This window comes from Canariomyces notabilis, assembly GCF_033297395.1.
Source record: "Canariomyces notabilis strain CBS 508.74 unplaced genomic scaffold N656scaffold_44, whole genome shotgun sequence".
NCBI lineage: Eukaryota > Fungi > Ascomycota > Sordariomycetes > Sordariales > Chaetomiaceae > Canariomyces > Canariomyces notabilis.
In genome coordinates this window covers 59,927-72,717 of record NW_027041866.1, presented here as the reverse complement: position 1 = coordinate 72,717, position 12,791 = coordinate 59,927, and the positions used below count along the sequence as shown (strand labels likewise).

The following is a 12,791-nucleotide window of genomic DNA, read 5'->3' as shown; positions in this document are numbered from 1 at the left end:
ACCTGTGGCAGTGCTAAGAAAGCCTTGTTAGGCTTAAAGAGTAAGATCCTTGCGAGTTTTCTAAATATCTTTCTGATTCCACTCACTTGAACTACGTCAAATTCATGTGTACGGCAACGACGTCGCGTCAGTGTTAAAGAGCTTCAATGTACATACACTGAAGCTTCTTCGCTTCATTTTGCTTGGTTCTAGAATTTCTGCCCAGTTGGAGTCGAGACCCCTGAGCAAGTGTAAACAACCCAAGGTCCCCACTTCAACTCGAACCCCCTCAAATGAAAATGTTTGCTCTTTTGAGCAACGCGCCCAAAAAGTCCCAGATACGTCGCCCAACGGAAGCCGTCGTGGTCACAGGCAGTTCGTGGCGGACTTCGTGCACCGCGACCAGAGGCGGCGGGGCAATGGCAACCTCGACCTTGCCCAGCTGTTTGGGTCGCAGAACGACAGTCCTCTCCTTTGCCACGCGCATCCCGTCCTTGCCGAAATAGCGCTCACTCTGTAAGGTATCCGGCGGGTTAGCTCAAGAGCAACATATCTGTCTTATCTCGATGGCGGCACTGGCGCACTTGCAATATTCCCGAGACGAACGAGATGCTGGACTGGACTAATAAACTTACCTCAAACCCCCAACAATCCGAAGCGCGCACCCAGTTGGCCAGCGCATTAGCGTACTCCCTAACATGCTCGTTTACCGCTTCGCTCTCCTGCTCCTGGGGGAATTCCGGTAAAGATTTGTACTCGGCCAGGAAGGAGTCGACCAGCTCGTCGTGGAACCTGCCGACCCAGTCCATGGCCTCTTGAACCGAGCAGTGCTGAGCGGCCATGACGACCGAGATGATGTTGTGCTCGGCTTGGTCCGGCTGGCTTTGTCTAATCCACTCTCCGTTAGGCCACCCATTTGTGTCTGATCCGGCCACGGCGCTTCTCACTTACTCCCTATCGTACGAAACAACATCGTTGCCAATAATGATCATATCAGTGGCGAGATGCTCCAGACGCCTGAGCGTTGGATGGGCCACGACGTGCTCGGGCAAGTCCATGTGCATGGCATTGAGCACGAAGCTCGGCTCGGCGCCGATGGTGTATCGCCGCAGCGCGAGATAACTCGGGAGATCCCTTTGCCGGGCCTGCTCCCTGTCAGACGACTGCTGGACCACCGACTCCGTGTAGCGCTGGAAGCTCGTGATGAAGCGCCGCTGGAAGCTGGCTGGCGTGGATTGGATGGCCCTGAGCCAGTATCTGTATGTTTCGACTTTTCAGTTGGGGGTTCGCTGTACTGGTATGGGGTGGAAATTTCACTCTTGAGCAACCCGGCCGCCAATAAACTCGTGCGCCGGTCGCGCCTTTTGCGGGTTACGAAGGGCATCCATAATGGCCTCGGCTTGCTGGCGGGTTTCGTCGGCGCTGCTGCGGTCCGAGTGTTCGTCAAACACAAAGAAGAGATGCATCAGGTCACAGCCGATTCGGCATCCCTCTGGCGCATCCACACGCGGTCAGACATGCTCCACTGGTTCTTTGAGGCGGGAATATGGGAGAGGACGCGGCGGGAACCAGTTACCTCGGTTCAAGTTTGCCCAGGCCAAGGAGGACAGCAGGCCTGGACAGGGAGATGATCATGTTAGCCATCTGAGCACCTTCGATGATGACTCCAATCACATCCCGGGAGCTGGAGTATGGCATACTGAAGTTGCACCTGTTGTATGCCCGCTGCGCCCTGGGACTGAAAGCACGGAAGCTCTCAATCCAAGCCTCTGACTCGCGTTTGCAATCCTCATAGTGAGGGTTGATGGTCCTCGGCCATGGCCAGTGCCGGAGCGTGTCTGGAAGATGGATCACTGGCTGTGTGGTAGCGGGCATGGCTGGATAGGGGCAAGTAGGTCGTGGGAGGGTATGGCGAGGGGTGTCATCGTCTTCAGAGTTGCGTGGATTTTGTATTCGGAAGTTTGTCCCGTATCATGCCGTGAGGTTGGAACCCCGAGACAATCGGTCATCATCCTGCCCTTGCTAAATCGCAGCGTCCAGAGGGTATTGAGGCCATTCCCTTTTGAGCAGGTCATTCATACTAGTAGCCCCATAGACGTGAAGGAACAAAGGTGTATCATCTGCCGACCCGATTACACGTCAAGGACTCGATAGTTCTCGCCAGCAGGTTTTTTCTCACTGAAATACACCCTTGCGGGTTCACATTGTTAGCTTGATACAAGTGTCTTTTAGGACAGAAACTGAAAAATACTAGGATTAAAGTGACCCAGCCCCTAGGGCCGTTGGGGTTCATCCAGGCGGCAGCATACCTAGGTACCTTGATGGAAACGGCAAGTTCTGTTTCAATGTTGCTAGTAACGCAGAAGATACTATTTGATCAAGAGGGAACTGGATCACCGTTAGGACTTGATTAACAGCTGACAGCTAGCTGTTTAGGAGCTACAGTCCAGCCTTTAATAGCTAGCATATCGGTCTTAATCTTCCTAGTTTCGAGGTTAATCCAATTCAAAACGTGTTGCACTATGAAAGGTAACCTAGAGCCTTTTTAGGCGAGGAATTCCAGCTTGCAATACTAGAAATGTAACACAGCAGCAGATAGGCATAGAGTCTCACTTGCATCCCACAGGATCTAGCGTCCTGCAATGTAAGCGAGACTCCTCAGTACTAGATCTTGGAACTTAAAGTAAGCCGTGATTTGAGGCCTTGGGGGTCAGTGGGCCTGAAAATAATGATGCCCAGTACACTCATCGTCCTATAGCACAAATAGGTAGTCAGCTTACTGCAGTGCCCAGGCATAAGGTACCTACCTAAGCAAACAGCCTATATACCACTCATCCTGAGGGATGTAGCGAGTCTCGAGCTAGTTGGCCGCGAAATCGCTTCTACGCCCACTTACACAGTAGTACCGCAGGCTGCAGGGGGCGACCTTGTGTAACTCTGTGAGACCATACATCGGTTGCTGCACGTGATTCCAACACTACTAGTAGTATTTCCGCACCAATTAAGGTCTAAACTCAAAGTTCCACCTCATCCTCCTACGGCACGCTCACATTATCTCTAAGGACCTTGGAGTAATTGAGTCCATGGAGTTGAGCGGTTCACCGCCATTATGCGCCATAATACGCTCTTACGGGACCTAGCGAGGGTTACACCATCCAGCAAGGAACTAGCGTGGCCGTTATAGTGCTCCTTCTTCTAGTGGCAATGGGCTTAGCCCCTTTCTTCCTCTAGCAACAAATTTGATCTTTGTATTTGTCCTCTTAACCTTCTTGGCTCCCTATCTAGTTTCCTAGACCTGTACGGACATGGCTTCCTGGACCCCCATGGATACTACCTTCCTCGATCAACGTAGACACTGTCTTCTTATAGCAAACTATATCGTTGTACACATGTTAATGCTTACCCTGCTATGCTCCATTAACCTTCAGCGGGTACATGTAGGGTCCTAGATTGGCATGGCAGTGCAAGAACCTAGCTCGTAGTTACGTGCAGCACGCAGCACGCAGCATCAAGCAAGCTGCTCACGTGGCTAGCAACGTCGATTCACATAAGAGATAAGGCACTCTAATGAATTATGTCGGCCCGAACAATACCGGGGTGGGGGGAAGGAGTAGAATGGCCGTTTCTCAGGCAAGTAAAGCACCTATGTAAGGTCCTAGGTAGTAATACCTCGGTAAGGCAGCTTCCCACAGATACGCACATCCAACATTCGGGATAGTTTTGAATAACCCGTCCTCTCTCCAAGACCTCTCTCTGAAACTTCCAACTCCCAACTCCCCGCTCAGCTTTGATCTCTCCCTCACTCCTTGTATCTCCCCACGATTCCAGGTCTTCACGCAATGGCTGTTGTGAACTGGCTAAGTGACGGGATGCCAGGCCAGGGGCACAGCATCTCAGTTGGCTCGCGGCTCATAATACTCAGCATCGTCTTGCTCGGCGCCGGCTTGCTTGTCAGCTACGTGCACAACCAGTGGAAACGGAGAAAGCTTCCGCCTGGGCCCCCTGGCCTCCCAGTCCTGGGAAATGCCCTGCAGCTGGGCGAGTTCCCGTGGCACAAATTCACTGCGTGGAAGGAGAAATATGGTATGGTTTGATGAATCTTGTCTTACTGTTTTGGACTGGTGTGGCTGGTGTTGGGGATGGGCGTGTGTGCGTGTGTGTGAAGGCAAAAATTGAACCTTGCAACCTCCTGACAAACCCCTCCATGACAGGTCCCCTCATATATCTCGACGGTGCCGGCCAGCCAATCGTGGTCATCAACACGCTGGAAGTGGCCGTGGACCTTCTCGACCGCAAGGCAGGCGTCACGTCTGACCGGCCTCACATCATCGTCCCTGACATGATGACGGGGGGACTCTTCACCCCTTTTGTGGGCCATAACGACATGTAAGTGGTGCAACAGATGCGCTGAGCAAAACTAGACGAACGCTCGCTGATATTTCCATCCTTCTTCTCTCCACAGCTGGCGTCGAATGCGCAAGGCGACGCAGGAGAGTCTGCGCACAGGAACCGCGCAGTTCAACAAGGCCGCCCAGCACAAGGACGGCGTGCAACTCGCCCTCAGCATGCTCACGGATCCCAGCCACTGGTATGCCCACTGCAGACAGGCCGTCGCTTCGACCATCATGCAGGTGACGTACGGAAAGTCGCCGCCCATGTGGAAGTACACGGAGAATGTCGCAAAGTTTCACGAGTTCGTCGACGGGGTCACGCGCGCGGCCATGCCCGGAGCCCACTATGTTGAGATTGCGCCGTGGTTGAGATATGTCCCATCTCAGTCCGTATCCTACGCCCTACGGTCCCTGCCTTACCTTGCCTTAGGCAATATCCCACTGTTGTATTGTAGTACCGTGGTGCAAATACTGACCCTGACTCCTCAAACGCAGATTTGCACCCTGGAAAAGGATGGCGGGTGCCTTTTTCGCCAAGCATTCGAAGAGCTTCAGGGACATCTATGAGGATACGCGGACGACATTGGTAGGTCGTTTTATACCAGTATTGAACGATGTCCCGCCGCAAATAGCGTGTAGTACTAACCTGTGTCTGTCTGCCTGCAGGATACCGGAGACCAGAGTCTGAGTCTCGTACGAGACTTCATCCAAGACGGCGCCAAATACGGCCTTTCCCAAGAGGAGGCCTACTGGCTCGCTGCAGCCGCATTGTGTGTTCCGCTCCCTTTCAGGCCTTTCTTACCCATTTCCAGTTTCCAGTCAGAATCATGATCATGATGGACTAGGTAGACCGACCCCAAGGATCTTGACTTGCTCACTTTTCTCGTTCCGCACCCATAGCGCCGGAGGCCAAGCAGCATATGGCGTGCTTGCATGGTGGATGATGGCCATGATCCTGTTCCCCGAGACGCAGCGGCGCGCCCACGAAGAGATTGACCGAATCATCGGACGCGGCAGGATTCCTAGCATACAAGACTGCGAGAACCTGCCCTACATGCAGGCCATGGTCAAAGAGTCGATCCGATGGCGACCCATTGACCCCATCGGCCTCCCAAGACGAGCGTCCGAGGTAAGACATCCATTTCCCCTCCCTACCTACCTAGGTATATTCCTACGCATAACAATTTTGTTCCTCCGATCACCAACTTGAAATTACCGTGACTCAACACCATTCCACACTCCTACAGGAGGTCCACTACCAGGGCTACGTGATCCCCAAAGGAACAACCATGATCGCCAACGTGTGGGCCATGCACCGCGACGCGCGCAGCTACGGTCCGGACGCGCACCTCTTCAACCCGGCGCGCTTCATTGATGACGAGACGGGCAAGCTCAAGCCTGGGCCTGCAGGCACCAAGGAGGAAAGCCACGTCACGTTTGGGTTCGGTCGGCGCATCTGCCCCGGCCGCCATGTGGCTGTGAGCATGCTGGTCATGCAGATGACGCTGGTGCTCTGGGCTATGAAGATCGAGGGGCTTCGGGATGGGAAGGGGGAGCATGTGCCTATTGATGTGGATGGGTGCATTGATGATGGGCTTGTTGTGTGAGTTTGTTCCGTCCGTTCTGCGCTTTGATGCTATGACTTCGCTGCCCTCTTTGACATGATTGAGTATTGGCTTACACCACCCTTAATCTTCTCCATAGCCGCCCCATTCCGTTCGGAGTCAAGCTCACGCCTCGCTTCCCAGAGGTGCTGGCGATGCTTGAGAAGGAGTACATTGCGCTAGGTCTGAATGACGAGTAGTGATCCAGGTCGACTTGGATTGTTGCTGGCAGACTCACAGGCAGGAGGCAGGGGGCAGCAGTTCAAGGTTGGGTGGAATCTGGGTCCAACGGTTGACCTAGCTATGCAGATGTAGGCGCATTCGAAACTTTGAGTGCCTGCTTTTTGACCCATGAACCGTCCTCGTCCATGTACGCCGAAGGTGAGATGGAGCTAACTTAAGTATATGGCCTGCCTCCTGCGCTTTTATCGCCGTGCTCTCCATCGTGCACTTGGGGGTCTAGTGCGGCAGTTTCTGAACTGCTTCATATTCGTTCATTCATGCTATACCCAAAAGAACTGGCATACTACTAGCTAGTTCGTAGTATCATAGTCCTCACGCTTTCATCCCCGCGGCCGAGTAACCCCCCTCACCCCATTCCTTCTCAACTCCCCCCTCTCCTCAACTGAGACAAAAATCTCAAGCTCAACACCCTCTCTAATCAACCTTCTTAGTCCACGGCTCCAGCGCCTCCAGAAAATCCAAATGCACCTTCGCATCCCCCGTCGCCTTCAAAAACCTCTCCCACACATCCTCCCCCATAACCTTGAAAAACAGCAAAAACCCACCCCACACAAAATCCGCATAGCACACCTCCCTCCCCATCAAAAACGGCCCCTGCCCATTCTCCTTTAGCAGCGCCGTCACATTCCTCAAATACTGCTCCGCCGCTTGAAACGATTCCTCAACCGGATGTTTCGCCAGGTACTCCTCGATCGGCATACCAAGATACTTTGTCCGTGTCTCGTGGAAGTAGGGCCGGCTCGCCTCGCCCAGCACACGGTCGTAGACGTTGGTGACGTAGACGGATGGCAACGCGGCCATGGCCGCCTTGGTTTGCTCCAGCAGCCGGTCGTAGTAGGGCGAGTCGACATGGGCGGAAGGTGAGGGGTATTCCTTTTCGAGGACTTTGGCGATTTCCAGGCTGTCCATCACGTACTGTCCGGAAGGGAGCATGATGGTGGGGATGGTGTAGGGCGCCATTGATTGCGGGCCGTTGGGGGGGACGCTAGGTGGGTGGGGTTAGTGGGGGGGATGGATGATAGGGGGAGTTAAGAGAGGGTGCGCCGCGGCGGTGGTGTTAAGGTAGGTAGGTAGGTACATACTGCGGCTCGAGGCGAGGCTTGATGTTGGGATATTCAACCTGCGGATGGGTTAATAAAGTCTGCTGGGGTAGATGTCGTCTAGACGACTTGATGTGCAAGTACGTACCCATTCGGTTTTATAGTCCAAGCCCTTGTAGTTCAAGAGCAGCCGTGCTGTTTACAGTCTCAGCTTCTGGTTTTGATGTCTAAAATTCTCTTTCCCAGTCCCGGAAGTTTCTCCAGATCGAATATCCAGCGGGGCAATGGCCGGACTCACTCTTCCATGGATTTAGCGACCACGGTTTCCCTGTCTTGCTGGGAATGTCAAAGAGCACAATCTGTCCGGAGCTCATCTTGTTTGTAAGGTAGTCTGACAAAGCTGGTTGGTGATCGTCACAAAGATCAAGGTGTTGCGGCAGCACAGCTACTCTTTTATACTTGGATGGATTTGTCAGTGGAGAGGTGAGTTGGTGGGGTTGCCGCCCTTCGTTTGACGTGGTGGGACGGTGGAGCCAACAGATCAATAAAGTACAGTATAAATGCGAGGAAAGCCGAGTGGATGCATGAGCTTTGTCACAGTGGGTAGCATTGGCATGATGGCATCCATCCAACCGGAGTCCGGCACCTCTCGGCAGTCGACTTACACGTCTCCTCTCCAGAGTTCCTACCACGCTGGTGGGTTGACCATACAAATACTAAAGAGTTTTATGGTTGAACATCTCAACATATAGTACTGACACTTGAGATGTATAAGGTACCTGTACTGTAGTGCTATAAAATTCCTAAGTAGAGCTCGTAGAATGTACCGCCCGATCCAGCGGCCCGGTCCGGTGCCGTGTGGGGCGCGCGCGTCCCGGCGCTGCGTTATTCCCGAAAGCCCGCAACCGACTCTGATCCTTCAAAGGTCACAGGATGGCGCGGATCCCGCGCGATCCGGGGCTTATGAAGTTATGAGACAGAAGACCTGGAATTTAATCTGGCTTCAAAAGTTCAAGGTTAATAAGCACTGGTACATGTGACATGTGCTTAGTGATTCAGCATCTGAATAACACCTCATCGTTGACTAAGGTACCCAACTTACTTGTAGATGTGTGAACATTGCGAGACACGTAGGCCACATTCACTCTGGTATTAAAGCAAGTCTCGCCAGGTGATATACCACGGTTCAATGCGTGGTAGCAGTCCTCCGGTTGCAAGCACTACATACAGTATGTCCCACGGTGCCGTGTACCTGTAGGGAAACGAAGTACATTACATAAAACCGAGCGTGCATCTACCACGGGCAATGACAGAGCCAGCGGGATTCGTAGTGGAGGACCATCCCCCGGAGATGGTCGGTATCAACAAAGTAATTCAGCCCCCAATAACAGCCAACTTGGTGTTGAGTCAACGGGAGGCAACATGGCTTGGTATCGATCCCCGAGAGGTGTTTGCATCCATTACCCTACGCGACTCCACTACTGAGTACAAGCTGTTGGACAATACGCTCCAAGGAACAATATCCGTGCCTACCAAAGGGCGTCTGTTCAGTAGCCGGAGTTGGGGAGCCGATGACCCAGAAATCCAAATCACTCTTTACTTTGAATGGGATGATCTTAGTATTGCTGAGACAGGCACATACTATCTCCGAATCCGGCTCTACAAGGGAGATGCCAACAACATGGCGACTGCTCAGAGAACGGACTTGTATGTTGACACGGAGGATGTCGTTGTCTACTCCGAATCACCAAGAACGGCGCACCGAATCTCCATCACTGTCAGTAGGTGATTCAAGTCACTTTGGTATTCTGTTTAGAGCTTTCAATGTGGGTGCCAGTGTTCGTTACATACCTACCTACCTGCTGCTATTCTCGCTCAGTTTCAGCATCGTTCAGGCGTTCACATATGTCTGCGATCAAGCATTGTGTTCTTAGTTAGCACACAACAAAGTGGTCCGAAACGTTTGTTCCTCATTCGAAGCTGTTAACTTCTGACAAATGAAAGCTGAAGCTTTGAAGCGTGGAACACACCATGGATGGTGAAGGGGGAAGGAGCTTCCGCTCGCTGCCGGCGCCTTCCACAGTCTCTTCAAGAACGGGCCTTGAAAAGAATATCATTCCTCACTCGACGAGTCGACTGCGGAACCAAAAGCGACAAATGAGCTGCCAAACTTGAACTTCTCATCATTTTCGCCGGGTGTTCAAACCAAGTCATTCCAGAATCCCACGAGTGACTCAATTCCAGCGACGGAACAGCATCAAATCTCTCATCCATCCATTACATGGCATCACCTTAACCTTCAAAGATCACCCAGCAGCTTCCTTGTGTATCTCCGGTCCCCAAATTGAACTTCAAACGGCCCAAGTATGTGGAGAGAATCCATCCTCACCCTTTCCCAGCCTCCTCCAGCAGTAATCGAGCGCGGCCGGCCCGTCGAACCACCAGTCACCGTCACCCTCGAGCTAATCTTCCACAACTACCGCCCTGCCGACAACAAGGGCCCGGGGATCGACCCCCCACGCTTCTCCGCCATCGCCAACCCTGTCGACCGCGAGGGCAAGGACATGGCCCGCACACTGGCCGATGTGGCTACCCTGATGGTCCCGGGGACTATTTCCTGCTGGGATCGCACCGCTGGTAATACCAATACTGATGGGGAGGGAAATGATAAGGGTACGGGTGTTGTGAGGATCACGATTGAGTTTCTTTTTCACGATCTGGTGTTTCGACGGGAGGGGGAGTTTCAGTTGAGGATACGGATTCGGGCTGCGCCGGACATGGACATGGACATGGACATGGAGTCGGAGTGTGTTTCGGGACTGGGCCTGGATGGGATGGGGCGAAGTGTGAAGAGTTGCTATACCGACTGGTTTAGGGTTGTGGATACGGAGTGACTCAGTGACAGAGGAGTTGATGATGGATGGATAGGGATGGGGAGGGATGGGCATTACTCGAGTGATGGATCATCGTGAATCTGATGGGGGGAGGCAAGTTGAAGTCAAGGTTTGGTGGTACGGCCAAGTGCTGGGGGATCTTCACGTTTCCGATGGGCATGGTTCTTCTCACAAGTGGTGCCTTGGGTCCTGCGCAGTTACTGGCCAGACACTTGATCGATTGTTTCGACCAAGACAGACGGCATCACGGTCGATCTAGCATCTAGATCAGTGGAGTACACGCTGATTGCCATCATGGTTTTTAGTTCTTGCGGACACAGCCGTGCTATTCTATTTAGAATGCGTCTAGAATGCTTCCTCTAACCACACCACTCCACGTTTACCGATCCCGTCCCCACGCCGGGACCGGCTTAGGCTTGTTCTGCAGCACGCCCTCAATCTCCTCCATAATCTCGGGCGTCAGCTTATCCAGCATATCCAGCGCCTTGAGGTTATCCTCAAGCTGCTCAATCTTGGTCGCACCCAGAATAACCGTGCTGACATTCGGGTTCTTAGCCGCCCACGCCAGGGCGAGGTGCGTGGCGGTGCCGCCCAAACGCTCCGCAATGGCCGTCAGCTTGCGCACCTTCTCCAACTTGGCCTTGCCCTGCTCCGACTGCAGCTCTTTGACGGTATTCTCAAAAAACTCCTTGTTGGTCGCGAACCGCGAGTCCTGGGGAATCCCGTCGTTGTACTTGCCCGTCAGAATGCCACTCGCCAGCGGCGACCAGATGGTGGTGCCGTAACCGTACTGCTTGAACAGGGGTTCGTACTCGACCTCGAAGCGCTCGCGGTGCAGCGCGTTGTACTGCGGCTGCTCGACCACGGGGGGGATCAGGTTGTGCTTCTCGGCGAGCTGGATCGCTTCCATGATTTGCGTCGCGCTCCACTCGGACGTGCCCCAGTAGTAGGCCAGGTTGAGGTTGCGGATGGTTTGGGTGAAGGCCTCGACGATCTCGAGCATGGGCGTGGCTTTGTCGGGACGGTGCGCGAATACCACGTCGACGTAGGGTGTCTGCAGCCGTTTGAGTGACGCCTTGAGGCCCTCGACGATGTGCTTGCGGCTCAGTCCGCGCGTGTTGGGCTCCTTGCGCCCAGTGCCGAAGAATATCTTGGTCGTCAGGACGTACTCGTCGCGTGGCCAGCCCAGCTCCTTGAGGGCTTGGCCCATCTCAACTTCAGACGCGCCGTTGGCGTACGTCTCGGCCGTGTCGAAGGTTTGCTGTGGGTGTAATTTGTCAGCTTTGCTGTCTCACACTCTCAAGCTTGGAATGATGGGTGTTCTCACAATGCCATGGTCCCAGGCCGTCTTGAGAATCTTCTTGACAATCTCGCCCTTTTGCGTACCACCGTATGTGAGCCAGCCGCCAAGCGAAAAGAGGGAGACCTGAAGCCCCGTATTGCCCAGGTAGCGGAACTTCATGTTCTTGGGCTCGTAGGCCGTCGGCACAATGGGTTGGTTCGACATGGTGATGGTGGTTTCCGGGCGATGTCTGGAGAAGGGTCTGAAGAACTGCTTGCAGGCACGGAAGGAAAAGCGAACGGAATGTCGGGAGTCGGGACTGCGGGGCTTTAAGACTTACACAAACACCAAGGGACAAGCCACTTCGAATACGGAATGATTACAAATGTCATCCATATTTTAGTATGACGGCACCATTCCTTGCTCTTCTGTCCCGACACGGAAGAGCTTGCCCGAGCTATGTGTGGGGCTGCGAAGGTGGTTTGAATCGCATTTCGTGACTGGCTGGATATGACGGCATCCACTGTCAATTGATCCGTTAACACCGTTATCGCCAGCAGCTCAAAAGGTTGGGGCGGGGTGATTGCCCACTTGCCCCGCTGTCAGTCCGACTCAGGGGCGGTTTTAGCTTTGAAGCCGCACTTGCGGAGTCCCTAGTGCGAAATAGGGTAGCATTGAAGCCGGGAAGCGGCTCCGAAGGTAGGTTCCACGAAAGTAGGTTCTCACGGTTCCAGGAGTCGGCTCACCGGCATCGGGCACGGTCCACGGCCGTGCCGTCGGTCGGTGTAAATTGAAGCCGGCGACGAATTGCCTAATCGGGAGTCAACTACTAGTCATTCATCGGACGCAAAGCCTTTGTGTTCTGTGCATGATCTGATAGGTGATGTGATCAGGCAAATCCATGGTGCATCATGATGTTTGACTCCATCCGTCTGCAAACCTACTTTCCAAGCAGCTGTTTCGGTGGACCCGTACCCAGCTGTAACCTCTATCAAAAACCGTGGTGTTGGTAATGGTTGAAGCACATGTGATTGTCCATCCTTTTTCAGACGTAATGATACCCGGAGTTCAACTACGGGATTGATCAACTCTGTCGAATATTGCCATGTTGTGTGACTTGTGTCATCAGTAAGGTTAAGATTCGTCTTTCGCAATGGATGAAGCCTGGAGCTGGAGGTGAGATTTTGTGCTCTTCCGATACTATCCAGTAGGCATGTAGAAAAGCAGCTTCGCATTGTCTTCTTTCTTTAGAGTAATAAAGCTCTTAGGGTATACTTTGAGCTCGGTTAGTCTCGGCTCGTTACCCCGATACTGGCCGTGCTGTTGACAACAGGGCGCGAGCCCATCTATAGGTAAGG

At 53.4% G+C, this 12,791-nt stretch overlaps 6 protein-coding genes across 6 annotated transcripts; 2 read left to right on the top strand and 4 right to left on the bottom strand.

The window, feature by feature from the left end:
• Window positions 1-268: 268 nt before the first annotated feature.
• N656DRAFT_802754 (terpenoid synthase) lies at window positions 269-1,854 on the bottom strand (the record flags this gene model as incomplete). Its single annotated transcript, XM_064818282.1, has 6 exons — window positions 269-493; window positions 615-867; window positions 931-1,236; window positions 1,297-1,471; window positions 1,556-1,594; window positions 1,680-1,854. The coding sequence occupies 6 exons, from the start codon at window positions 1,852-1,854 to the stop codon at window positions 269-271; spliced, it is 1,173 nt and encodes a 390-aa protein (XP_064664943.1).
• Window positions 1,855-3,848: 1,994 nt separating this feature from the next.
• Window positions 3,849-6,242, top strand: N656DRAFT_763537 (cytochrome P450; the record flags this gene model as incomplete). Its single annotated transcript, XM_064813299.1, has 8 exons — window positions 3,849-4,062; window positions 4,191-4,365; window positions 4,442-4,756; window positions 4,866-4,956; window positions 5,037-5,140; window positions 5,271-5,499; window positions 5,618-5,973; window positions 6,075-6,242. 8 exons carry the CDS (start codon window positions 3,849-3,851, stop codon window positions 6,172-6,174), a joined length of 1,584 nt encoding a protein of 527 aa, XP_064664942.1. The 3' UTR covers window positions 6,175-6,242.
• A 250-nt stretch (window positions 6,243-6,492) lies between these two features.
• Window positions 6,493-7,771, bottom strand: N656DRAFT_785380 (putative glutathione S-transferase). The gene is made up of 4 exons (XM_064816370.1): window positions 7,556-7,771; window positions 7,406-7,452; window positions 7,300-7,337; window positions 6,493-7,202 (listed from the first exon to the last, which is right to left on the bottom strand). The coding sequence occupies exons 1-4, from the start codon at window positions 7,629-7,631 to the stop codon at window positions 6,632-6,634; spliced, it is 732 nt and encodes a 243-aa protein (XP_064664941.1). The 5' UTR covers window positions 7,632-7,771; the 3' UTR covers window positions 6,493-6,631.
• A 1,504-nt stretch (window positions 7,772-9,275) lies between these two features.
• Window positions 9,276-10,267, top strand: N656DRAFT_785379 (uncharacterized protein). The gene has a single exon (XM_064816369.1). It carries the CDS (start codon window positions 9,624-9,626, stop codon window positions 10,149-10,151), a length of 528 nt encoding a protein of 175 aa, XP_064664940.1. The 5' UTR covers window positions 9,276-9,623; the 3' UTR covers window positions 10,152-10,267.
• A 464-nt stretch (window positions 10,268-10,731) lies between these two features.
• Window positions 10,732-11,892, bottom strand: N656DRAFT_785378 (Aldo/keto reductase; the record flags this gene model as incomplete). The annotated part of the gene is made up of 2 exons (XM_064816368.1): window positions 11,479-11,892; window positions 10,732-11,412 (listed from the first exon to the last, which is right to left on the bottom strand). Coding segments are annotated over exons 1-2 (764 nt in total), but the record flags the coding sequence as incomplete, so codon positions are not given.
• Window positions 11,775-12,707, bottom strand: N656DRAFT_514387 (uncharacterized protein). Its single transcript, XM_064809922.1, has 2 exons — window positions 12,378-12,707; window positions 11,775-11,956 (listed from the first exon to the last, which is right to left on the bottom strand). The coding sequence occupies exons 1-2, from the start codon at window positions 12,666-12,668 to the stop codon at window positions 11,891-11,893; spliced, it is 357 nt and encodes a 118-aa protein (XP_064664938.1). The 5' UTR covers window positions 12,669-12,707; the 3' UTR covers window positions 11,775-11,890.
• Window positions 12,708-12,791: the final 84 nt, after the last annotated feature.

Excerpts from the sequence above, each read along its gene's own strand:
- N656DRAFT_785379 (XM_064816369.1), top strand. The coding sequence starts at position 9,624 with ATGTGGAGAGAATCCATCCTCACCCTTTCCCAGCCTCCTCCAGCAGTA.
- N656DRAFT_785380 (XM_064816370.1), bottom strand. The coding sequence starts at position 7,631 with ATGAGCTCCGGACAGATTGTGCTCTTTGACATTCCCAGCAAGACAGGG. Across the intron at positions 7,453-7,555 it reads GTCGCTAAATCCATGGAAGA|CACGGCTGCTCTTGAACTAC; the intron begins GTGAGTCCGGCC and ends GACTGTAAACAG. Across the intron at positions 7,338-7,405 it reads TGGACTATAAAACCGAATGG|GTTGAATATCCCAACATCAA; the intron begins GTACGTACTTGC and ends ACCCATCCGCAG.
- N656DRAFT_514387 (XM_064809922.1), bottom strand. The coding sequence starts at position 12,668 with ATGCGAAGCTGCTTTTCTACATGCCTACTGGATAGTATCGGAAGAGCA. Across the intron at positions 11,957-12,377 it reads CCGAAACAGCTGCTTGGAAA|TGGATGCCGTCATATCCAGC; the intron begins GTAGGTTTGCAG and ends ATCAATTGACAG.